This window comes from Lampris incognitus, chromosome 4 (genome assembly GCF_029633865.1).
Source record: "Lampris incognitus isolate fLamInc1 chromosome 4, fLamInc1.hap2, whole genome shotgun sequence".
NCBI classification, from domain to species: domain Eukaryota; kingdom Metazoa; phylum Chordata; class Actinopteri; order Lampriformes; family Lampridae; genus Lampris; species Lampris incognitus.
This window is the reverse complement of record NC_079214.1, coordinates 11,557,545-11,577,627: the sequence shown is the minus strand read 5'-3', so window position 1 is coordinate 11,577,627 and position 20,083 is coordinate 11,557,545. Positions and strand designations below refer to the sequence as shown.

The 20,083-nt window shown below is 46.5% G+C and overlaps 2 protein-coding genes across 3 annotated transcripts in view; both read left to right on the top strand.

Annotated features, from left to right (window-relative positions):
- The first annotated feature begins 5,780 nt into the window (after window positions 1-5,780).
- Window positions 5,781-9,540, top strand: rrad (Ras-related associated with diabetes). 2 transcript variants are annotated; one of them, XM_056278476.1, is made up of 5 exons: window positions 5,781-5,927; window positions 6,094-6,474; window positions 7,568-7,641; window positions 7,765-7,969; window positions 8,439-9,540. In XM_056278476.1, exons 2-5 carry the CDS (start codon window positions 6,108-6,110, stop codon window positions 8,714-8,716), a joined length of 924 nt encoding a protein of 307 aa, XP_056134451.1. In that variant the 5' UTR covers window positions 5,781-5,927; window positions 6,094-6,107; the 3' UTR covers window positions 8,717-9,540. The 2 variants fall into 2 exon arrangements, with proteins under 2 accessions (XP_056134451.1, XP_056134450.1); XM_056278475.1 differs by having other exon boundaries at window positions 5,793-5,927; window positions 6,028-6,474.
- A 330-nt stretch (window positions 9,541-9,870) lies between these two features.
- Window positions 9,871-20,083, top strand: part of cdh16 (cadherin 16, KSP-cadherin) — a 60,968-nt gene continuing 50,755 nt past the window's right edge. The window contains exons 1-7 of the mRNA XM_056279134.1: window positions 9,871-9,879; window positions 10,819-10,869; window positions 10,987-11,085; window positions 12,224-12,358; window positions 13,154-13,283; window positions 15,557-15,715; window positions 19,860-20,056. Coding sequence (XP_056135109.1) covers window positions 10,825-10,869; window positions 10,987-11,085; window positions 12,224-12,358; window positions 13,154-13,283; window positions 15,557-15,715; window positions 19,860-20,056 — 765 coding nt within the window. The 5' untranslated portion in view covers window positions 9,871-9,879; window positions 10,819-10,824. The remainder of the gene's footprint in view (window positions 9,880-10,818; window positions 10,870-10,986; window positions 11,086-12,223; window positions 12,359-13,153; window positions 13,284-15,556; window positions 15,716-19,859; window positions 20,057-20,083) is intronic.

Here is a 20,083-nt window from a genome sequence, read left to right as displayed (position 1 = left end):
CAAAAGTCATATAAAAAGTAGAGTAAATAAGGTTTTTCAGTGATATTGAACATAAAGGAAAGGATATTGTATATAAAGGAAATATTACAAATTCTATATATATACACTTTTATAAAGGAACCAGGAATTTGACAAATTGCAACGAAATATGTATACTACAGATATGATTTGTATAGTAGCCATGTATGCTCATATCGCAATAAATGAAATACACATTTTCAAATAAATGTTCCATGTTCACTGTAAGTAGGCCAACAGTATGTGCAGAGCTAACTAATAAAAAGAGGGGTTTATTTTTTGCCAACAAAAAAGGGCTTATGACGGGTTTATGCATATTTACAATCAACAGATTAATGAATCTTAATCATACCTTGGCAAGGTACTAATCAGAGTCATGTTTATTGGCCATGTAGGTTTGCACAAACATGGAATCTAACTCCAGTTTTGTTTTTCTCTCTGTATACTTCACATTGAATAACAACGCTACAACACAACAATCTTCAGATATATACACAAGGATTTACTTATACAGGCGAAATAAGAGGTGATAAAGTGCAATAGTGCATATATATATGCATATCAAATAAAAATCAAATCAAATCAATTGTATTTGTATAGCCCAATATCACAAATTACAAATTTGCCTCAGTGGGCTTAACAGCAACACGACATCCTGTCCTTAGACCCTCTCATCGGATAAGGATCAACTCCCTAAAAAAAAACCTTTAACAGGGAGAAAAAAATAGGGAGAAACCTCAGGGAGAGCAACAGAGGAGGGCTCTCTCTCCCAAGACGGACAGCGTGCAGTGGATGATGTGTTCACGCAATTTACATAATACAACACTGAAAGAGGATAACAGAACTATAATGGACATAACATTTATGAAGGACATGATGCACAGGATGCCAAGCAGTGTCCACGTGCCAACGGAGCAGTCCGGGACCCAAGCCACGCGACCAGCATCATCATGTAAAAAAAAAAAAAAATATATATATATATATATATATATATATATATATATACACTACCGTTCAAAAGTTTGGGATCACATTGAAATGTCCATATTTTTGAAGGAAAAGCACTGTACTGTTCAATGAAGATAACTTTAAACTAGTCTTAACTTTAAAGAAATACACTCTATACATTGCTAATGTGGTAAATGACTATTCTAGCTGCAAATGTCTGGTTTTTGGTGCAATATCTACATAGGTGTATAGAGGCCCATTTCAAGCAACTATCACTCCAGTGTTCTAATGGTACAATGTGTTTGCTCATTGGCTCAGAAGGCTAATTGATGATTAGAAAACCCTTGTGCAATCATGTTCACACATCTGAAAACAGTTTAGCTCGTTACAGAAGCTACAAAACTGACCTTCCTTTGAGCAGATTGAGTTTCTGGAGCATCACATTTGTGGGGTCAATTAAACGCTCAAAATGGCCAGAAAAGAGAACTTTCATCTGAAACTCGACAGTCTATTCTTGTTCTTAGAAATGAAGGCTATTCCATGCGAGAAATTGCTAAGAAATTGAAGATTTCCTACACCGGTGTGTACTACTCCCTTCAGAGGACAGCACAAACAGGCTCTAACCAGAGTAGAAAAAGAAGTGGGAGGCCGCGTTGCACAACTGAGCAAGAAGATAAGTACATTAGAGTCTCTAGTTTGAGAAACAGACGCCTCACAGGTCCCCAACTGGCATCTTCATTAAATAGTACCCGCAAAACACCAGTGTCAACATCTACAGTGAAGAGGCGGCTGCGGGATTCTGGGCTTCAGGGCAGAGTGGCAAAGAAAGAGCCATATCTGAGACTGACCAATAAAAGAAAAAGATTAAGATGGGCAAAAGAACACAGACATTGGACAGAGGAAGACTGGAAAAAAGTGTTGTGGATGGATGAATCCAAGTTTGAGGTGTTTGGATCACAAAGAAGAACGTTTGTGAGACGCAGAACAAATGAAAAGATGCTGGAAGAATGCCTGACGCCATCTGTTAAGCATGGTGGAGGTAATGTGATGGTCTGGGGTTGCTTTGGTGCTGGTAAGGTGGGAGATTTGTACAGGGTAAAAGGGATTCTGAATAAGGAAGGCTATCACTCCATTTTGCAACGCCATGCCATACCCAGTGGACAGCGCTTGATTGGAGCCAATTTCATCCTACAACAGGACAATGACCCTAAACACACCTCCAAATTGTGCAAGAACTATTTAGAGCAGAAGCAGGCAGCTGGTATTCTATCGGTAATGGAGTGGCCAGCGCAGTCACCAGATCTGAACCCCATTGAGCTGTTGTGGGAGCAGCTTGACCGTATGGTACGCAAGAAGTGCCCATCCAACCAATCCAACTTGTGGGAGCTGCTTCTGGAAGCGTGGGGTGCAATTTCTCCAGATTACCTCAACAAATTAACAGCTAGAATGCCAAAGGTCTGCAATGCTGTAATTGCTGCAAATGGAGGATTCTTTGACGAAAGCAAAGTTTGATGTAAAAAAAATCTTATTTCAAATACAAATCATTATTTCTAACCTTGTCAATGTCTTGACTCTATTTTCTATTCATTTCACAACATATGGTGGTGAATAAGTGTGACTTTTCATGGAAAACACAAAATTGTTTGGGTGATCCCAAACTTTTGAACAGTAGTGTATATATATATATATATATATATATATATATATATATATATATATATATATATGACCTGATTTTACGTCTATGGTGACAATATGAAGATCTGGTTATTTTGTACAATGACTGATGACAAATAGAGATTGGTTACCCCTCCAGGCGGGATCTTTAACCTGACCGGTGCATGTTGTCATAGTTCCACAGACAATTCCGGCGGAAGAACATCGGTGTGCAAGTAATATTTGTGTAACCGGTTATTTTCTTGCCCGGTGCGGGAGTCGATACTGGCTGTACTGCACCACAAGGCGACATCACTAACCGCTCGGCTAAAGGGTCAGACCCGTTAGCTAGGGACTAATGTGTCTTATTAGTAGTTTACAGTAGTTTCAATTTCTGCATCACAGAAGCTGCAGCTGTTATGATCAATACTTAACAGCTCATTGGGTGGATAAATATTTTTCATAATTTTAAAATTGACTTCTTCTGTCTTGGGGCTTACAGGATAAGTGATATAGTTAGTTCTCCATTTCTTAATATCTGAGTTGCAAAACAGCTGTATAATTGGCAACAGTATTGTGGCGAACGTAGAAGCAACGACAAAGGTAACTTTGCAGCCCCTTTATTGAACTCACACAGAAACAAGAACTTACAGAAATGTGACACAATACATGTGCGTCATCTACTCGAACAACAAAGTTGTTCAGGGTTTCAGTTCCAAGGTTACACAACACAACAGAATGACAACTACAATTACACCACAACAAATAGTAATCACATAAAACACTTACAAAACATTTAATAACAACTGACAATCTGCACGCAGTGCCTGATGGGTAAAACAGGACAATTGGCACAATTCTGGCGGGGTAGCAACTTCGCTACAGTATGTTGTTTAGGTGGTTACGTATCAATTTGTTTGAGGTTTCCTCAGCTAGCAAATCATGGCCATTAAAATGAAGCACAGGTGGATTTATCACACCTGACCGTGTCTCTATATTTTGGACTAATTCTAACTGATGCAGGGATCGTTTTGATTACTCCATCAAACTGAGCACGTGTGCAGACTACGTCATAATTCGAGCAGGAGTTTCCATAAGACAGCCAGCATCCCTGATCGTTAATTAGATGGGTTACTGACCAGATATTTTTATCCATCCAATGTTGTAAGTAGAGAGATTTACCATTACCAAGCACATATCTGTTGTTCCAGATTTGGGGGGGGGGGCGGTGGATGTGGGGTGAAATTATGCGTGTACATGAGAATGGAAGTTACCGGGAGGCGAATATTCGCCAACGTTTATGTTGCGCATGTGTGACCGCGCGCGCCATTGTGCTTAATCAAGTGCGCATGCGTCTAGACGCGAGCTCTAATGCTGCGTTCCGGACAACTCGGAAGTCGAGGTTTCCGACCTCCTGAAAAAGTCAAATGGACCGCCACTTAACGTCGGAGGTCCTTCTTGGAAACTCGGGGCAAATCCCGACTTCATGGAGAAGCAGTCCTCTGACGTCACACAACAATGGCGGCACCCAGTGCTAATGGTAAACCATCAACTAAGGCAACGTCAAGTGTTGTAGCGAATTCGGGGGGGCAGCCACAGGAACCGCCGCAGCCGGGACGCGAACCCGTATCTCCCGCACCGCGGGAAACACCAAAGTTACACAACAGAACGACAACTGCAATTACACCACCCCAAATTGTAATCGCATAAACGCATAAAACCACATAAAACACTTGCAACATTTAATAACATCGCTAACAATCTGAACGCAGTGCCTGATGGGTAAAACAGGAGGGCACAATTCTAACGGGGTAGCAGCCCCTTCGCTACAGCATATTGGCCTGTATTTAATGATAATAATGCATACTATCATATAGTAAAACCTGTTCTGCATGTAAACTGATGTCACAACATGTCCAACAATGTTATCAAGTAGCTGGTTATGGTAAACAATCTGTGAAAGTTATCTTCTCTGTGCAAGAGTGACTCCTCTGTTTCATGTATATATGCAAGGAGGCTGCACTACTGACCATTCACTTGTTTATGATTTGCCAATAAAAACCCCAGTTTGTCATGGTCAGCCATGTTTTGTTGTTTACATTTGGCGTCGTGACTCGTGCACCTGGAACGCTTGGGATGTCGGGAAATTTCTGTAAATTCCAGCTGGGAAATTCCGACCTCGGACTTGGAACGGAACGCATGAGTGGCTCAAGCCTGCACTACACACATTTAGCCGCAAGGGGGCGGGAACACACAAGTTTCTCATACACCTTGTTTGGCGGAACTGTCCAAACTCACGTACTCCAGTAGAAACCGTCTTCTGCAGCGGCTTTGTGTGCAGGGGAGACAAAACAAAACCACGAGATACTACACACCGACGTGTAAGAAGCAAAAAAATATGTAAAAGAAACACAAGAAGACGCCGCAAAGAAACAACAGGCTTGTTTTATTGTTCTTGCAAAAAAGTCACCGAAACAAAAACACCACCAACAATTTATTTACAATTTTTTCTGAATTTTCTTTATTTAAATTTTCAATATAACAAAATGTAAAACGTGCTTTGCATCAGTAATCTCTTTCTGCACAAATATACACCTAGAAAAAAAAAGCAGTTCATTGTAACTTGCAGCAAGGCGACATTATTAAAAGTCTACACATTTATAGGCATTCTCATTAGTTAGTTAGTTTATCGTTTATTTGACAGGGGCAACGCACAATTTTACAACTGCACCAGAGTTAGCTGGCAGCTAATTTGCATCTGCAGCCCCTGGGCAGGCAAACAAACGAACAATTAATACAGAAGTAAAAACACAATACATAAGAAAACTATATTAACTTTAAACTCCTCTCTCTCTCTCTCTGCATCCCCTCAATGGAGCCCACAGTGTGAGGCGGCGCTCGTGCCGCACGGCACGTAATTAGCTGGTGCTGATGAAGACGGTGCTGATGGTGACGGCGCTGATGGGTGACGGCGCTTCTACCGGCACCCAGCGAGCCTCCTCTGACAGAAAGCCGCTCCGTTTGGCACGGCGGAAGGGGAGATTCCTGCACCGCCCGCACAGACGAGAGTCATATCCCTCCACCCGCTCCGTGATGCGACCGTTACGCACTACTATAATAAGCGGAGACGCGGCTCTCCGGGGCGAATCCCTCCTGACGTCACTCCCCCGTCCTCCATAAATACGGCGCGCGGTCAGCGCGGTGTCAACCCGAGCTTCACTCCGGAGGGCCGAGCGCGAGGACGAGCGGAGGATTATTACTGGGTTTCCTGCTCCGGCACCGCGCTATAGACAACGGCACACGCAGTAAGTTCCTCAGCCTCTCAACCCGGACTTGTACTTCTTTATTTATACAGTTGTGTGTTGTTGTTTCACCCCACCCCACCCCCTCCATTCTAATGATTAGCCCAAGGAGCAAACTTTTAACTTGCTAAAAATATTTGGTCATAACGGATGGCGCGTTTGCTCCCAGACCGGACCGCCGGCATGACTCTGAACAAGGGGGACAAGCTGAGGAACATGGACAAGCGGAGAGGGAGCATGCCCTTCCCCGTGCAGCTGACGAACCTGCACCGGAGGAGCATGCCCGTGGACGACCGAGACCTGCGCGCCGCCACGCCGCCGTGCCAAACGGACGGCCTGTCCAACCTGCTGCACTGCACCTCCTACTCCGTGGGCGAGCCGCGGAGGGACGGCTGCGTGTCGGACTCCTCCGACTCCGTCATCTCGTCCGGCAGCGACGCGGACGGCCAGGTGTACAAGGTGGTGCTGCTGGGGGAGCACGGCGTGGGCAAGTCCAGCCTGGCGCGCATTTTCGGGGGAGTCGAGGATGCTCACGACTGCGACGATGCAGGTACGTCCCGGCGGTGACTCACAGCCAACACCCCCCCCACCACCACCCACCACCACCACACACACACACACACACGCGCGCGCTGGTTATTGTAGGGGTGGAGGTGTGGCAAAATGGGCTACAACACAAACATCCAGTTTATGGGTATCTTCCGACCTTTTTGACCAATTGGGGTTAACAGCAGTACCAGATGGTGTCCGGTTTCTAGGGATCCACGCCCCACCCCAACCCCCCCCCCCCACCACCACCTCTAATGTCACAAGCCGCGTTATTCACGAGCCGCTACACCGATTAGCTGGTAGACTTTGTGCTCTGTGGCCACGCCCCCCTTCTTTGACAGAAACCATGGCTGCCCGAACACAGAGGCTAATTGGTTTTTGGCAGGGGCGGCCTTACGCACGATCCGGGCTTTCTTGTTGCTGTGCGACGTCCCTCCGAGGGGCAACTCTCGATGGCCTCGTCTAATGGGGGCTGTTATTTAAATGCTGTGAAAGTACGAAACTCGTATTCTCCTGTAGCAAAATTCACCTCAAGACAAGGCAGGTCTTGTTTCCCATAGTGCCCCCCCCCACCTCCTCATCCCCCCCCCCTTTAGACGAGTCTGAGTGCCGAGGTTAATCGGCAGGGCGCTGGACGATGCAGAGGTCGTAATAGAAATCAGATTTCCCATTATCATCTCTCTGCATACTGATCAAGCTTAACTGAGGGCTTAATGAAAAAGGGGGGAGGCTTATTACCCCAGCGGTGCACGCGAGAGTGTGCGCACACATCGATTGCTTGTGTTCCCATCCGGATGGCTGATGGATGGGCCATTAGCGCTCTCAGGGGGCCGCAGCTGTCACATAGACATGCATGGGCATACTGTAGATACGAAACAAACAAGGACGACATATTGTGTAGTTTATTAACTATCGTATCGGCTATATTGGATTTGCCCCCCCCCCCCAATACAAGAAAAGGACAACGATGAAAACACAAGTTTGAAGAAACTGAATGATATACTTGAGGAGTCTGATAAAGGCTTTGCAGGATTCCTGCATCCCTCCTTCTCTGTGTATATAACGACTTAATTTTGTCCCCCCCCCCCCCACAGGAAACACATATGACAGAACTATTTCGGTGGATGAAGAGGAGGCGTCCATTTTACTGTACGACATCTGGGAACAGGTGAGAATGAAGTGGGCTGCGTCCAAAGGTGTTCACAGTTCGAGGCTGGAGAGTTGGTCTGGCTGTAGCCCGATCAGCCGAGGCCGCGCGTGTCGCTAACCTCCATCCCCGCTTGTCCCTCAGGATAACAGCCAGTGGCTGAAGGAGCAGTGCATGAGGATGGGAGACGCCTACATCATCGTCTACTCGGTCACGGACAAATCGAGCTTCGAGAAGGCGTCGGAGCTGCGTATACAGCTGCGCCGGGCGAGGCAGTCGGAGAATATTCCCATAATCCTGGTGGGCAACAAGAGCGACTTGGTGCGATCCAGAGAGGTGTCTGTTGATGGTGAGTCCCTGATATTTTCGGTTGTAGGTTCGGGTGCCTCAGTGCATGGGTGACGGGTAGGCCTTTGAGCCCAGCTCCTGCTGATCCGGGGTTTAAAAGAGCGAGTCTGGGGTTCGAACTAGCTCAACATTTTATGCTCGGATCCGACAGCTAGACCTCGCTATAGTCTGGGAGATGAATGGTAAAGGTCCTCCCTGGCCTCTCAACACCCGGCTTGTCAGAATCAGAAACGCTTCGTTAAATCCCCGAGGGGAAATCGGGTAGTTCCCCCCCTGGTAATCGGTTAACTGAGGGGACATTTCCCTTGACGGGCCAAGTTTTGGAGGGGAGGGGCCTCAGTGAAGTTCTGGCTTTAGCGAGGCCTCGAAAGCTCACGAGAGGAGCGTCCAGTCTGCAGACCTGGACTACGTTCAGCTCAGGCCACGACCTTCGACCCCCCATTCATGTTCTGTGCTGTCCTGTCTTGCAGAGGGCAGCGCCTGCGCCGTGGTCTTCGACTGCAAGTTCATCGAGACCTCCGCCTCCCTCCACCACAACGTCCAGGACCTGTTCGAGGGCATCGTCCGGCAGATCCGGCTGAGGAGAGACAGCAAGGAGGAGAACGCGCGCCGCATGGCCAACTGCAAGCGCCGCGAGAGCATCGGCAAGAAAGCCAAGCGCTTCCTGGGTCGCATGGTCGCGCGCAAGAACAAGAAGATGGCCTTCCGGCAGAAGTCCAAGTCCTGCCACGACCTGTCGGTTCTCTGAGGAGGAGGAGGAGGAGGAGGAGGACGGCGAAAGCGGAAGGACTCCCCGTTCTTTCCTTTGGCCTCTGAAGACCAGAAGCTGTGTGTGTTTTAACACTAACCCTAAAAGAGACTTATAGAGATGTACAGAAATGCAATATATTTTTTATTTTTTAGAAGCCAAACGACAGAGGATCCAGTTAGTGCAGCGTGGCTGGTCTTGTTCCGGTCATGTCGCGGTGACGGTGATCATGTGCATGACGCTTTTCAGAGTAAAACATTTCGTTTTTTTTAAAAAAAAAAAAAAACTATTTTACTTGTCTGCCTTAAACTCGTGGCTGTCGTTACACGTGAAGTATGCATGGTGACTCCCCCATTTACTGAGTTGTAAATACCGCCTCGCCGCCGGGTTATCTCTCTGCTCCTCTCTGGGGGGGCGTCTGTGTACATATAAGGAGGCCCGGGGGGGGGATGCTGAATGACCCCCCCCCCCCCCACACACACACACACACACATCTCACCGTCCGGAGAAGCACCACGAAGGGATCTCGTAATTTGGGGGGGGAGGGGGGTCTTCTGGAGTCACGTTTACTTGAAATGCAGTACGCAGGTTCGTACTCAGGCCAGGACGCCAAAGGACTAGCCCGCGGACCGGAAGTAGGGGGTCTCTTATTCTGTGCTGTTCCTTTACATTCAGCCAAGGTTGTGAATGAGCGAGTAAAAGCAATAAATGATGTTGATCTTTTGACGTTTGTTATTTTTGATTTTTTTTTGTTATTGTTGTTTACATATGACCCCCCCCCTATGCTCCCCCCCATGTTTTTTTTCCAATAAAACATCCAATCAAACCCAGTCTGTCTCTTGGGTTATCATTTTCTAGAGAGCAAAAAAAAAAGAAAAGAAAAAGAAAAGAAAAAGCAACGGAATACAAAGTAGGCCTACGGTCCTCGTGAATATTCATCCGGGCCGCTGGACCGGAACCTCGGCCGCCGCCGCCAGCTTCACAGGAAGGGAAGCGGGTCGTTAAGCGCGGCTATCTGCGAGCGTTAACCATTAATCCGCCGCAGGCGCGCAAGGACGCATTTTGTTCCACACAAGCGCGGCTCTTCTCACGCCTTCTCACGCCTTCTTCTCACACCTTCTTCTCACACCTTCTCACGCCTCTCAGGAGGACAGCGCAACAGGGTAAGATGCTCTCCGTTCCAAACCGGTGTTCGTCCGGTTGATTTCATTTTTAGCTCATTATTGCTATTTATTATTGGAGCCATCGTCAGGTGGGATGCGTATCTGCCCTTGGTTGTGTTCTCCTGTTTGGAGTCTGGCGTCGCTTATTTCCAGATATTTACGGTAAAGTTTCTTCACCCCGGCGGCAGAGACGCGTAACGTTGCTCGTTTCAGGGAAGTGCACTGTTTCCACGATTATAAGGCTTGTTTCAAGATGTGTATTCTTCAAAAACAGAGAGATTATCTCAAATTAAGTATCTTGTTTCAAGATTTCTCTTCCTGCTGAGTGAAAAACTTCCCCATAACAAGTCTTAATAGTCTTTCTTTAAATGTGCATTATGAGGCTTAAAACACTAAATAGCTTGGGAAGTACGTGTGTCTTCTTCTTATTTTTGCAGAGAAACTGCGCTGAAGTGGCAGCCCATTTACTCCCCGTTTGTTTACACTGGCTCCTAGTATTAATTATTTATCCCCCTTTCATCCTATATGCGGTGCACTTTAAATAGTTGTATGCAAATGTGTTTCCGAGCATCAATTACTGAGATGAGCTCAGCGCGGTTCATACTCTCCTCTATATGGATGTGCCTGGTGTTTTTAAAGCGGTGCGAAAGAGGCCTTCGGTGTCACCGGTCCCATTCTCGCCCCCCTTCGCGTAAGAGCCAAGGTTTGTTGCTCTGCGGTGTCATTAAAATGCCTGTTTTCTAGCCAGGCATGGCATCAAATAGCCGTGTGCCTGACTGGCCGGCCCGGCGTGGGCTGCCAGATATTAACACAACCTCCTGCAGCCTGAATGAATGAAAGCAAGCAAGGGCGGTGAATCAGTAACAAGTCTGAGACTCCGTCGGCCGGCAGGCCGGGAGTGAGTTGGCTGGAAACGTGGTGACTCTCTTACTTTCGCAGGCACCCATGGAGGGCAACAGAGCGAAACCCCATGTCATCGTGGCCTTCGCCGTAAGATACCCCGCTTTGTTTTCCTCCACCTACACGTTTTGCATTTGCGCCTTTGCAGAAATAAGAAAGGAGCGGTGCACTGGCAGCGTGACTGAACTGCAATGTCTCATTTCACAGTTGGTGGCTCTTCCTGCGTTGGTTCCGTGCTCCGGGGCAAATGTCAAAATAGGCGTCCCTGAAAATTACAACGGCATTTTCCCCTGGTACCTTTCCAAGGTAAGCCGCCGAGTCTTGCCAAAGCACTCTTCTGAAGTCAGTACCGTTGTTTCTCATTTCCCGCCGTCCGTATCTGCCCTGCCCTCGAGCAGCACGGCGGTCGGTGTGCGACGCCACGGCAGACATTTCACAAGGCCTCTCTGAGGACGGGCCTGACTTTGGTAGCACATGTTGGATTACTGCAGAGTATAAAACCCAGATACCAAAAACAATTTAAAAAAACAACTTCTGAGGCGTCTGGGTAGCGTAGCGGTCTATTCTGTCGCTTACTCAACCAGGGGGTCGCCGGTTCGAGTCCCCGCGTTACCTCCGGCTTGGTCAGGCATCCCTCCAGAGACAACTGGCTGTGTCTGCGGATGGAAGGACCTGACAAAGAACAGCCATTCTGTTTGTTTGGCTGTTATTCTTCTGTGAATAACAAGCCTCGAACCCGCTGTTGTGAAACAGTTCATGGACTTTTGGGGACTTCTGCATTCTTGATTTATGGCACCCCTATTTCAACACATGCCAACACTTCAAACCCCAGAGGCTGCTTATGGAAGTTACCTTCTGGAGAGCACTGAAAAAATCAATCAAAACTTTATCCATAGAGCACAATGTATGAAACTGGCTATATAAATAAAGTTTGATTGACTGATTTAATTTGCAAGGCTGTATGGAAGATGGAGCTCGCGGGGACACTTGAGATGTGTTGTGTTATTGTCCATAGCTCTCCAGTCAACAGGCCACCACACAGTAATGTGGTTTCATTACACCTGCACAGGTGACTTTTCAGGGTAAATATCAGAGAAAATAAAGGTTACAGGTTAGAAAAGAAATTAGAAAAATAACCCCTCTGTGACCTTTATGGTCTTTACATATTAACATATAAACATGAATATCTGCCGTCTGCCCCTCGAGTCGGAGACGAGTGACGTCCGGTCACCCCACTTGTGCAGATCACATCAGTGTCTTTAAGCCACTTCAGGCACTGATGCTTGGGGGGGGGGGCTGTCTGGAATGAGCTCTCCGCTGACTGCAGAACACAACAATCCAGTCATCGTCCAACTGTAAACTTGGTGCTGGAATCGCTTGTTGAGCAACAAACAAACCAAAAAAGAGAGAAATGTGCTTTGAATTGTTTTTTTGCTCCCTGCAGCTCCACAGCCTCCCAGCCAACTACAGTGACCTGGTGGTAACGGGCGACGATGAGAGGATATTTGGGGTTGATGCAGGCTTTCTGTATGCACTAAAACCCCTGGACAGAGAGAAACAGCCATCCTACTCCCTGCAGGTGGGAATCGCATCATATGCCCTCACATCACATCAATCATATCATATTAATATCATATATCATCCATCCATCCAAGCCGCTTATCCTGCTCTCAGGGTGGCGGGGATGCTGGAGCCTATCTCAGCAGTCACTGGGCGGCAGGCGGGGAGACACCCTGGACAGGCCGTCAGGCCATCACAGGGCCTTATATCATATCATTTATCACATCCTATCACATCCCATCACATCACATCACATCACATCATATATAATTTAAAGAGATACGTGTTTCACATGGTGATACCCATGAATAAATGCTCGTAATGACTGTTTCACTTTATAGCCTTTGACCAATCGATCCATTTTGTTTTTACCACTAACTTACTTGCATCCATCCGGATGATCGTTTTGAGGTCAAGCTTTGTCTCGTCTTGAGGTGGGTTTTGCTAAAGGAGTACACGATTTTCATGCTCTCCCAGATTTTGCACAAGGCCGCCCCTGCCAAGAACCGATTGACCTCTGTGGTAGCCATTGTTTCTGCCAATGAAGGGGGCGTGGCCACAAATTCTACCGGCCAATCAGAGTAGCGGCTCATGAATAACAGCTTGTGTCATTAGAGGTGGGGAAGTGGGTGTGGAGCCCCGGAAACCAGACACCATTTGGTGGAAAAAATGTGTTGAGCCGTTAACTGGTCAAAAGGGTCGGAAAATACCCATAAACTGAGAATTTTAGGGTCGTAGCCCATTTTGCCACACCTCCACCCCCTAAATAACCAGTGTGTGTGTGTGTGTGTGTGTGTGTGTGTGTCTGCCGCAGGTGTCCTTCAGAGCATCACTGCAGCGTCAGAGCTTCAATGTAGAAGTGTGTGTCATCGACAAGAACGACAACGTGCCCACATTCAGAGAGGGGAGTATGAGAGGCAGCGTGCAGCTCGGGCTGCTCAAAGGTACAAGATCCTTGAGCTGTGATGTCACGGCATGGAGGCCCGTTAAATCAGAACACGAACACGTTATATTGAGAGTTATGTGTTATGTCGAGATATCAAGATGGCTGAGCTGAGACGTGTGTGTCTCTGTTCTGCAGAGGTGGAAAACCCGGCTTCAGAAGGTAGAAGTACTAACCATGCATTTGCTCCACCCATGGACTGAGCCAGTTGATTTCACTAATTAGTTCTCCTACCTGGCTGAAGTGTTGTGCTAACTGGAATCAGCTGGTTTAGTGCATGGGTGGCGCAAATACATGGTTAGTACTTCTACTTTCTGAAGCGGAGTTTTCCACCTCTTCTGTTCTGCACGTGAGAGACGCTCTCGGGTCGACACGTGATATGTTGACCTTAGGCTAACCCTGACCCTAACCCTGACCTTATTTCTAATATAAATAAGACTGGATAAAGGAGACGACAGCCCAGGGACATGGTTCTGGGAGACCGACTAAATAGTCTGTCAAAGATTGGACTCGGCGCTCTGAGAAGCGGCTTCCAATTGCCAGCCTCACCTGCATCCTGGAAGCCGACATTTGTTTGTCAGAACACATCGATCCAAACTACAAAAACACACATATCCACCGTATCCAAATAAAAAGTTTCACTGTCCAAGAGAATGAACGCCAGGATGACTGTCGGAACCGCTGGTCTGCATGGGCTAGCAGTTAGCTTAGCCTGCCCCGCTTCCGCGTCCTGTCAGACCGCCCTCGGTGTTTCCTCTTCAGGCACAGCTCCAGGCAGGGCCGTGGTCCCTGGGCCCACCGGACGCAGCAGACCAGGCCTCTCCCAGCCGATCCAGCGCCAGCTCTCCCAGCCATCAAATGAAGACAAAACCTAGACGCAGACCAGGACAAAGACCCTGCATGGATGGTACTGGGTGAGGCCGCCGCAAACGTGAATCCGCGCCGCCATCTTGGCCGTTGAGTGACCAGACTCTACCAAGTTGTTGTCGGTCTCTTGCTCGCATCGCCGATGAGCAATCGGCCTTACACATTAGCACGTCATCCATCTTGTCCATCCATGAATCATCCATCTGTGACAATCTGGTAAAGGTCCTGATGGTACCATCTTTACCCCGTCTTTTGAACGTGATCTTCGTCTTGCTCCGGCGTACTCCAAAATTTCAGTTCTTCAAGTCCTTCTCACATCGCTGTGCTAACCGAAGCGTCTCCATAACATGTTGAAGTCGTTGTGTTAGATTCACTTTACCCGCACTTCTGCCTGGACACCGACACGCACAAGGCAACCAGTGAAGCCTTGCGTGAAATGGGCTGCTAGCTGGCTTTAGCTGATTCATCTGCTGCTTGTTCGTGGCTTGGACCGTGATTAGCTAGCTCTTCTCCTGTCCTCTCCAGTGTTTGTGCCACGTGGGAATACAAATAATAACATGTGCAAAGAGCAATGAAGAATGATAAAGAGCCATACAAATGAGAACTGGTGCATAAAGATATAATGATAATTGTTTGTAGCAAAACAAACAATGAAATGTTGGCAAATCAAGAAGAAGACGAAGGCAGATGGAGGGGGGTGTTGGGTAGGTAGCCTACTGGGTTCAAAGGTTAGACACACAGTCGATGCGTGTGGTCATGCATAGCAGTGAAAAGCTGTGTACACGTAAAGGGTTTGGCAGGCGGTGGAGGGGGTCTCAGAGGTGTGCGTGTGTGTTCGCAGCTAAGTGTGCACAATGGAAAGGTCTCCCGGACCATCGGTCCTGATGCTACAGTCAGCTTGCACAGGTCATAGTGGTAATGGACTGATGTGGTGTAAGAAAGCTTTCGTCTTTCTGGCGATAACGAGGACTGCCATATATATTCTGTCAAATTTGGGAAAGGAGCCATCAGCGAGTCCATTTAATTTGCTCTATAGGAACCAAGCGAAGGACATCTCAGATCCACGAGGAACGAGAGGGCTGGACAGGGGATTTTGCGCTTCCATAAAACGAGTGACCCTACAGCTACCAAAGCAAGACAAAACAGGGGCATCTGTCGGTATTGTTACCCAACCAAAGATCATAATGAGGCAAAATTCAGAATAGGACCGTCTCAATTTTGCTGGCTAATGCATCCAAGGAATTTGAAAAAGGTCTAACGAGCTTTTTTTGTGCACCTCAAGACAAGCAGAATGAAACGAAAGAAAATAAACTGCGTGTAGGATTTTAATGTTAGCTGTATACGTACACAGGTGGATACGTTTTCAGGTTTGCTTGACGAACTGCTTACCGTACGTATGTCCGTCAGGGATCCCGTTCATGCAGGTGGAAGGGCTGGATTTGGATGACCGCAACACGGCCCACGCCGACCTTCGTTTCGGCCTGATGGAGCAGACGCCCAGGATTCCCTCCAGTCACATGTTCTCCATTGACTCCATCACGGGAGAGGTGTCCCTCACCGAGGACGGTGAGTATCGACCGCCCGATTAAGGCCGAGGGTCTGACGTTCGTAATTTAAGTCCTCACTGAATTTTGTTTGGGAATTCTCTCCGACCCTCCACCACATGGGGACAACAAGAGAGTGGGGGTCCCTGAAGATGGTTGAGGAGAGTTTATACACAAATGTATGCATAAAAGCACAATGCTAACACAAATGTATCATTTCGGTTAGCAATTAAAGCTAATTGAATAAAAAAAAACCAATTTGATAAATAAGAACAAAGCTGATGTTTGTCAAATGATCATAATTTTTATTTATGTTTTGTGTCTGAGACGGTATCACCAATCTCCGCTTTGTATTTGTATTTGGCAGCAACGCTAATAATGCTAGTAAGTCATTACAGTGTGAAATCAACTGATTTTAGCTGTTCTCTTGATTTCAGTAAATGAGAGATGTTCTCAGACCCACATGTGATATGATGTCCTGGGGCTGACGTACTGTCATTTATCCAATCTGACAAATGTTGAGAAATACAGTGAGGGTCATGGTTAGGGTCTGGGTTAGGGTCAGGGCTTGGGTCTGGGTTAGGGTCAGGGCTAGTGTTAGGGTTAGGGTCTGGGTTAGGTTCTCTGTTAGGTTTAGGGTTAGGGTCAGTGTTAGGGTCATGGCTTGAGTCAGGGTTAGGATTGGGGTTAGGGCTAGGGTCTGGGCAGGGGTAGGAGCTGGGTTAGGGGCTTGGTTAGTGCCTGGGTTAGGGTCAAGGCTAGGGGCTGGGTTACCATCAGGGTTAGGGTTTGGGTTAGGGCGTGGTTTAGGGTCTGGTTTAGGGCCAGGGCTAGGGGCTGGGTTAGGGTCTGGGTTAGGGTCAGGGCTAAGGTCTGGGGAAGGGCCTGGTTTAGGGGCTGGGTCAGGGCTAGGGCCTGGGTTAGGGTCTGGTTTAGGGTCAGAGCTAGGGTCAGGGTTATAGTTGGCTCACGTTCAACAAACTGAATGTTGTTTTGAGAACATCTCTTCCTTCCAGAAATGAGGACAGGCAGTCTCACGCAGCTGCTAAAACTGCACTCATGGCAAGAAGAGGAAATACAATTTTCAGTCTAAGGAGTTACAGTTTCACATTCCATTGTCTTGTCCTTACATTTCAAACAAACACTTGAGGAAAATGAGTCTCCAGTTATTACAAACCTCACCCCTAAAAGGTTTCAGTATATATTTGGAGGAACTGCAAAATCCCCCCAAATCCCCTTTTTATATTTGATGCAATGGTTGGTTTAGTATCTGACTGATTCATTATTTGGCGTTGTGTGGCTCTGGTTAAGGACATGGAACTACGGGAGAAAAGCTTGACTGAGAGATAATTATGGTAATTTTTCAAAGACATTTCTAAAATTGCATATGTATTCACAGCTGTATAAAACACAAGTCACAAATTGCGTATTGACAGAATAATGTGCTTGGAGAGGATTACTGAAATGTGGCTCACTTCTCACTGAATTTATCATCCAGTTAAAGGTCTATTTATTGTGCACATAGACACACAAACAGAAGCACACAGCGGCTAGTATCACACTTGCACATGTTTGTGCACATGAAAACAGCCATGTTCACACACACACACACACACACACACACACATGCACGTTTATCAGAGATCCAGCCAAGTCCTGTATACCGGTGCTATTTTTGGAGCTTGAGTGCTGCCCTTTGTTGCAGCTTGGCAAGCGCTAGATGACTTTCACGCTCGCTGTTCCCATCCAACACATATTACTGCCTCCGTCCAAACCACTTTACTGTAGCTGTGAAAATTAAAAAGTGACCTCTTTGATTTTCCTACCGGTTTCCCAACGGTTTCTCCTGCTGTTATCGTTCTGCATCCCACGCATGTTTATTTTATTTCATTTTATTTTTTCCAGTCCCACGTCCCGACAAGCTGCTCTTACAACGTCTTGGATTGGGCGGTTATATTTTCTATTCTACAGCTGTCACTCATCCTTTCCCCTTACCTTAACCTCTTCAGGGGACATGCCTAAACCTCTGACCAATCACAGGGGCTTGTAGGCGGGGCTTGTCCAAACCTCAGGTTGACAAAAACCACCTAAAAAAAAACAACCCCACACCTCCTACACAGCTAGCCCTCCCTCTCTCTCTCTCTCTCTCTCTCTCTCTCTATATATATATATATATATATATATATATATATACATCTATATCAACACAGATACAGGAAAAAAGATTTTAATATATTGCATTTTAATACATTTTAATACAATCTTTTTTCCTGTATGTGTTGATATTCCACTCCTCATTAGTTGAGCACTCACAACACCATTGACGCTATATATATATATATATATATATATATATATATATATATGTGTGTGTGTGTGTGTTTATATACACTACCGTTCAAAAGTTTGGGATCACCCAAACAATTTTGTGTTTTCCATGAAAAGTCATACTTATTCACCACCATATGTTGTGAAATGAATAGAAAATAGAGTCAAGACATTGACAAGGTTAGAAATAATGATTTGTATTTGAAATAAGATTTTTTTTACATCAAACTTTGCTTTCGTCAAAGAATCCTCCATTTGCAGCAATTACAGCATTGCAGACCTTTGGCATTCTAGCTGTTAATTTGTTGAGGTAATCTGGAGAAATTGCACCCCACGCTTCCAGAAGCAGCTCCCACAAGTTGGATTGGTTGGATGGGCACTTCTTTGAGCAGATTGAGTTTCTGGAGCATCACATTTGTGGGGTCAATTAAACGCTCAAAATGGCCAGAAAAAGAGAACTTTCATCTGAAACTCGACAGTCTATTCTTGTTCTTAGAAATGAAGGCTATTCCATGCGAGAAATTGCTAAGAAATTGAAGATTTCCTACACCGGTGTGTACTACTCCCTTCAGAGGACAGCACAAACAGGCTCTAACCAGAGTAGAAAAAGAAGTGGGAGGCCGCGTTGCACAACTGAGCAAGAAGATAAGTACATTAGAGTCTCTAGTTTGAGAAACAGACGCCTCACAGGTCCCCAACTGGCATCTTCATTAAATAGTACCTGTTAGAGCCTGTTTGTGCTGTCCTCTGAAGGGAGTAGTACACACCGGTGTAGGAAATCTTCAATTTCTTAGCAATTTCTCGCATGGAATAGCCTTCATTTCTAAGAACAAGAATAGACTGTCGAGTTTCAGATGAAAGTTCTCTTTTTCTGGCCATTTTGAGCGTTTAATTGACCCCACAAATGTGATGCTCCAGAAACTCAATCTGCTCAAAGAAGTGCCCATCCAACCAATCCAACTTGTGGGAGCTGCTTCTGGAAGCGTGGGGTGCAATTTCTCCAGATTACCTCAACAAATTAACAGCTAGAATGCCAAAGGTCTGCAATGCTGTAATTGCTGCAAATGGAGGATTCTTTGACGAAAGCAAAGTTTGATGTAAAAAAAATCTTATTTCAAATACAAATCATTATTTCTAACCTTGTCAATGTCTTGACTCTATTTTCTATTCATTTCACAACATATGGTGGTGAATAAGTGTGACTTTTCATGGAAAACACGAAATTGTTTGGGTGATCCCAAACTTTTGAACGGTAGTGTATATATGTGTGTGTTTGTGTATATATATATGTTAATGACTGCAGTTTAAGAAAAATCCATCAATCAATTACACACTGCCTCGGCCATAGCAGAGGGTATTTATAGTAACGGCTCCTAAATCATCACTATCTCGGTGCGAGTAGAAGGTGGGAGTAAATTCTCTGCTAATCTATAAAGAGAGACCGTTAAATGTCCTCGGTGTTGCCATGGTGTTGCTATAAACACTATGCAGAGGCCAACTTTACCTTCCTTGGTGTCTTTTACACAGTCTGTCTGTCTTATATGGCTTCTTTTACTCAACTCAGCGTAGCACGAGAGAGGGGGGAGGGCAAAGGAGGGGGATAGATGGATGGAGACAGAGAGACAGAGGGGGGGGAGAGAGAGAGCAGAAGGAGGGGGGGCAGAGGGGGGAGAGCAGAAGGCGAGGGGGCAGATAGAGAGAGAGATGGAGAGAGAGGGAGAGAGACAGAGAGAGAGACAGAGAGAGAGACAGGGAGAGAGAGAGGGAGAGAGAGAGAGAGAAGTTATCTACTTTATTTTATTTCTTAATTTCTGGTCTTCCATCTTGTGGCCCACTAGGAGCGTCTACTCTGGACCCGGAAATGTGCGGCCGGTATAAGCTGTCTGTGATGGTGAAGGACATGGCCGGGAGGGCCAACGCTTTTTTCTCCACCGGGATCGTCACCGTGGAGGTGACGGGGAACACGTGGGCGTCACCCGACCCCGTCCGCCTACAGGAGAACCTGCCCGGCCCTTACCCCATCCCCATCTCACAGGTAGGCCACTAAACCAATGCACATCAG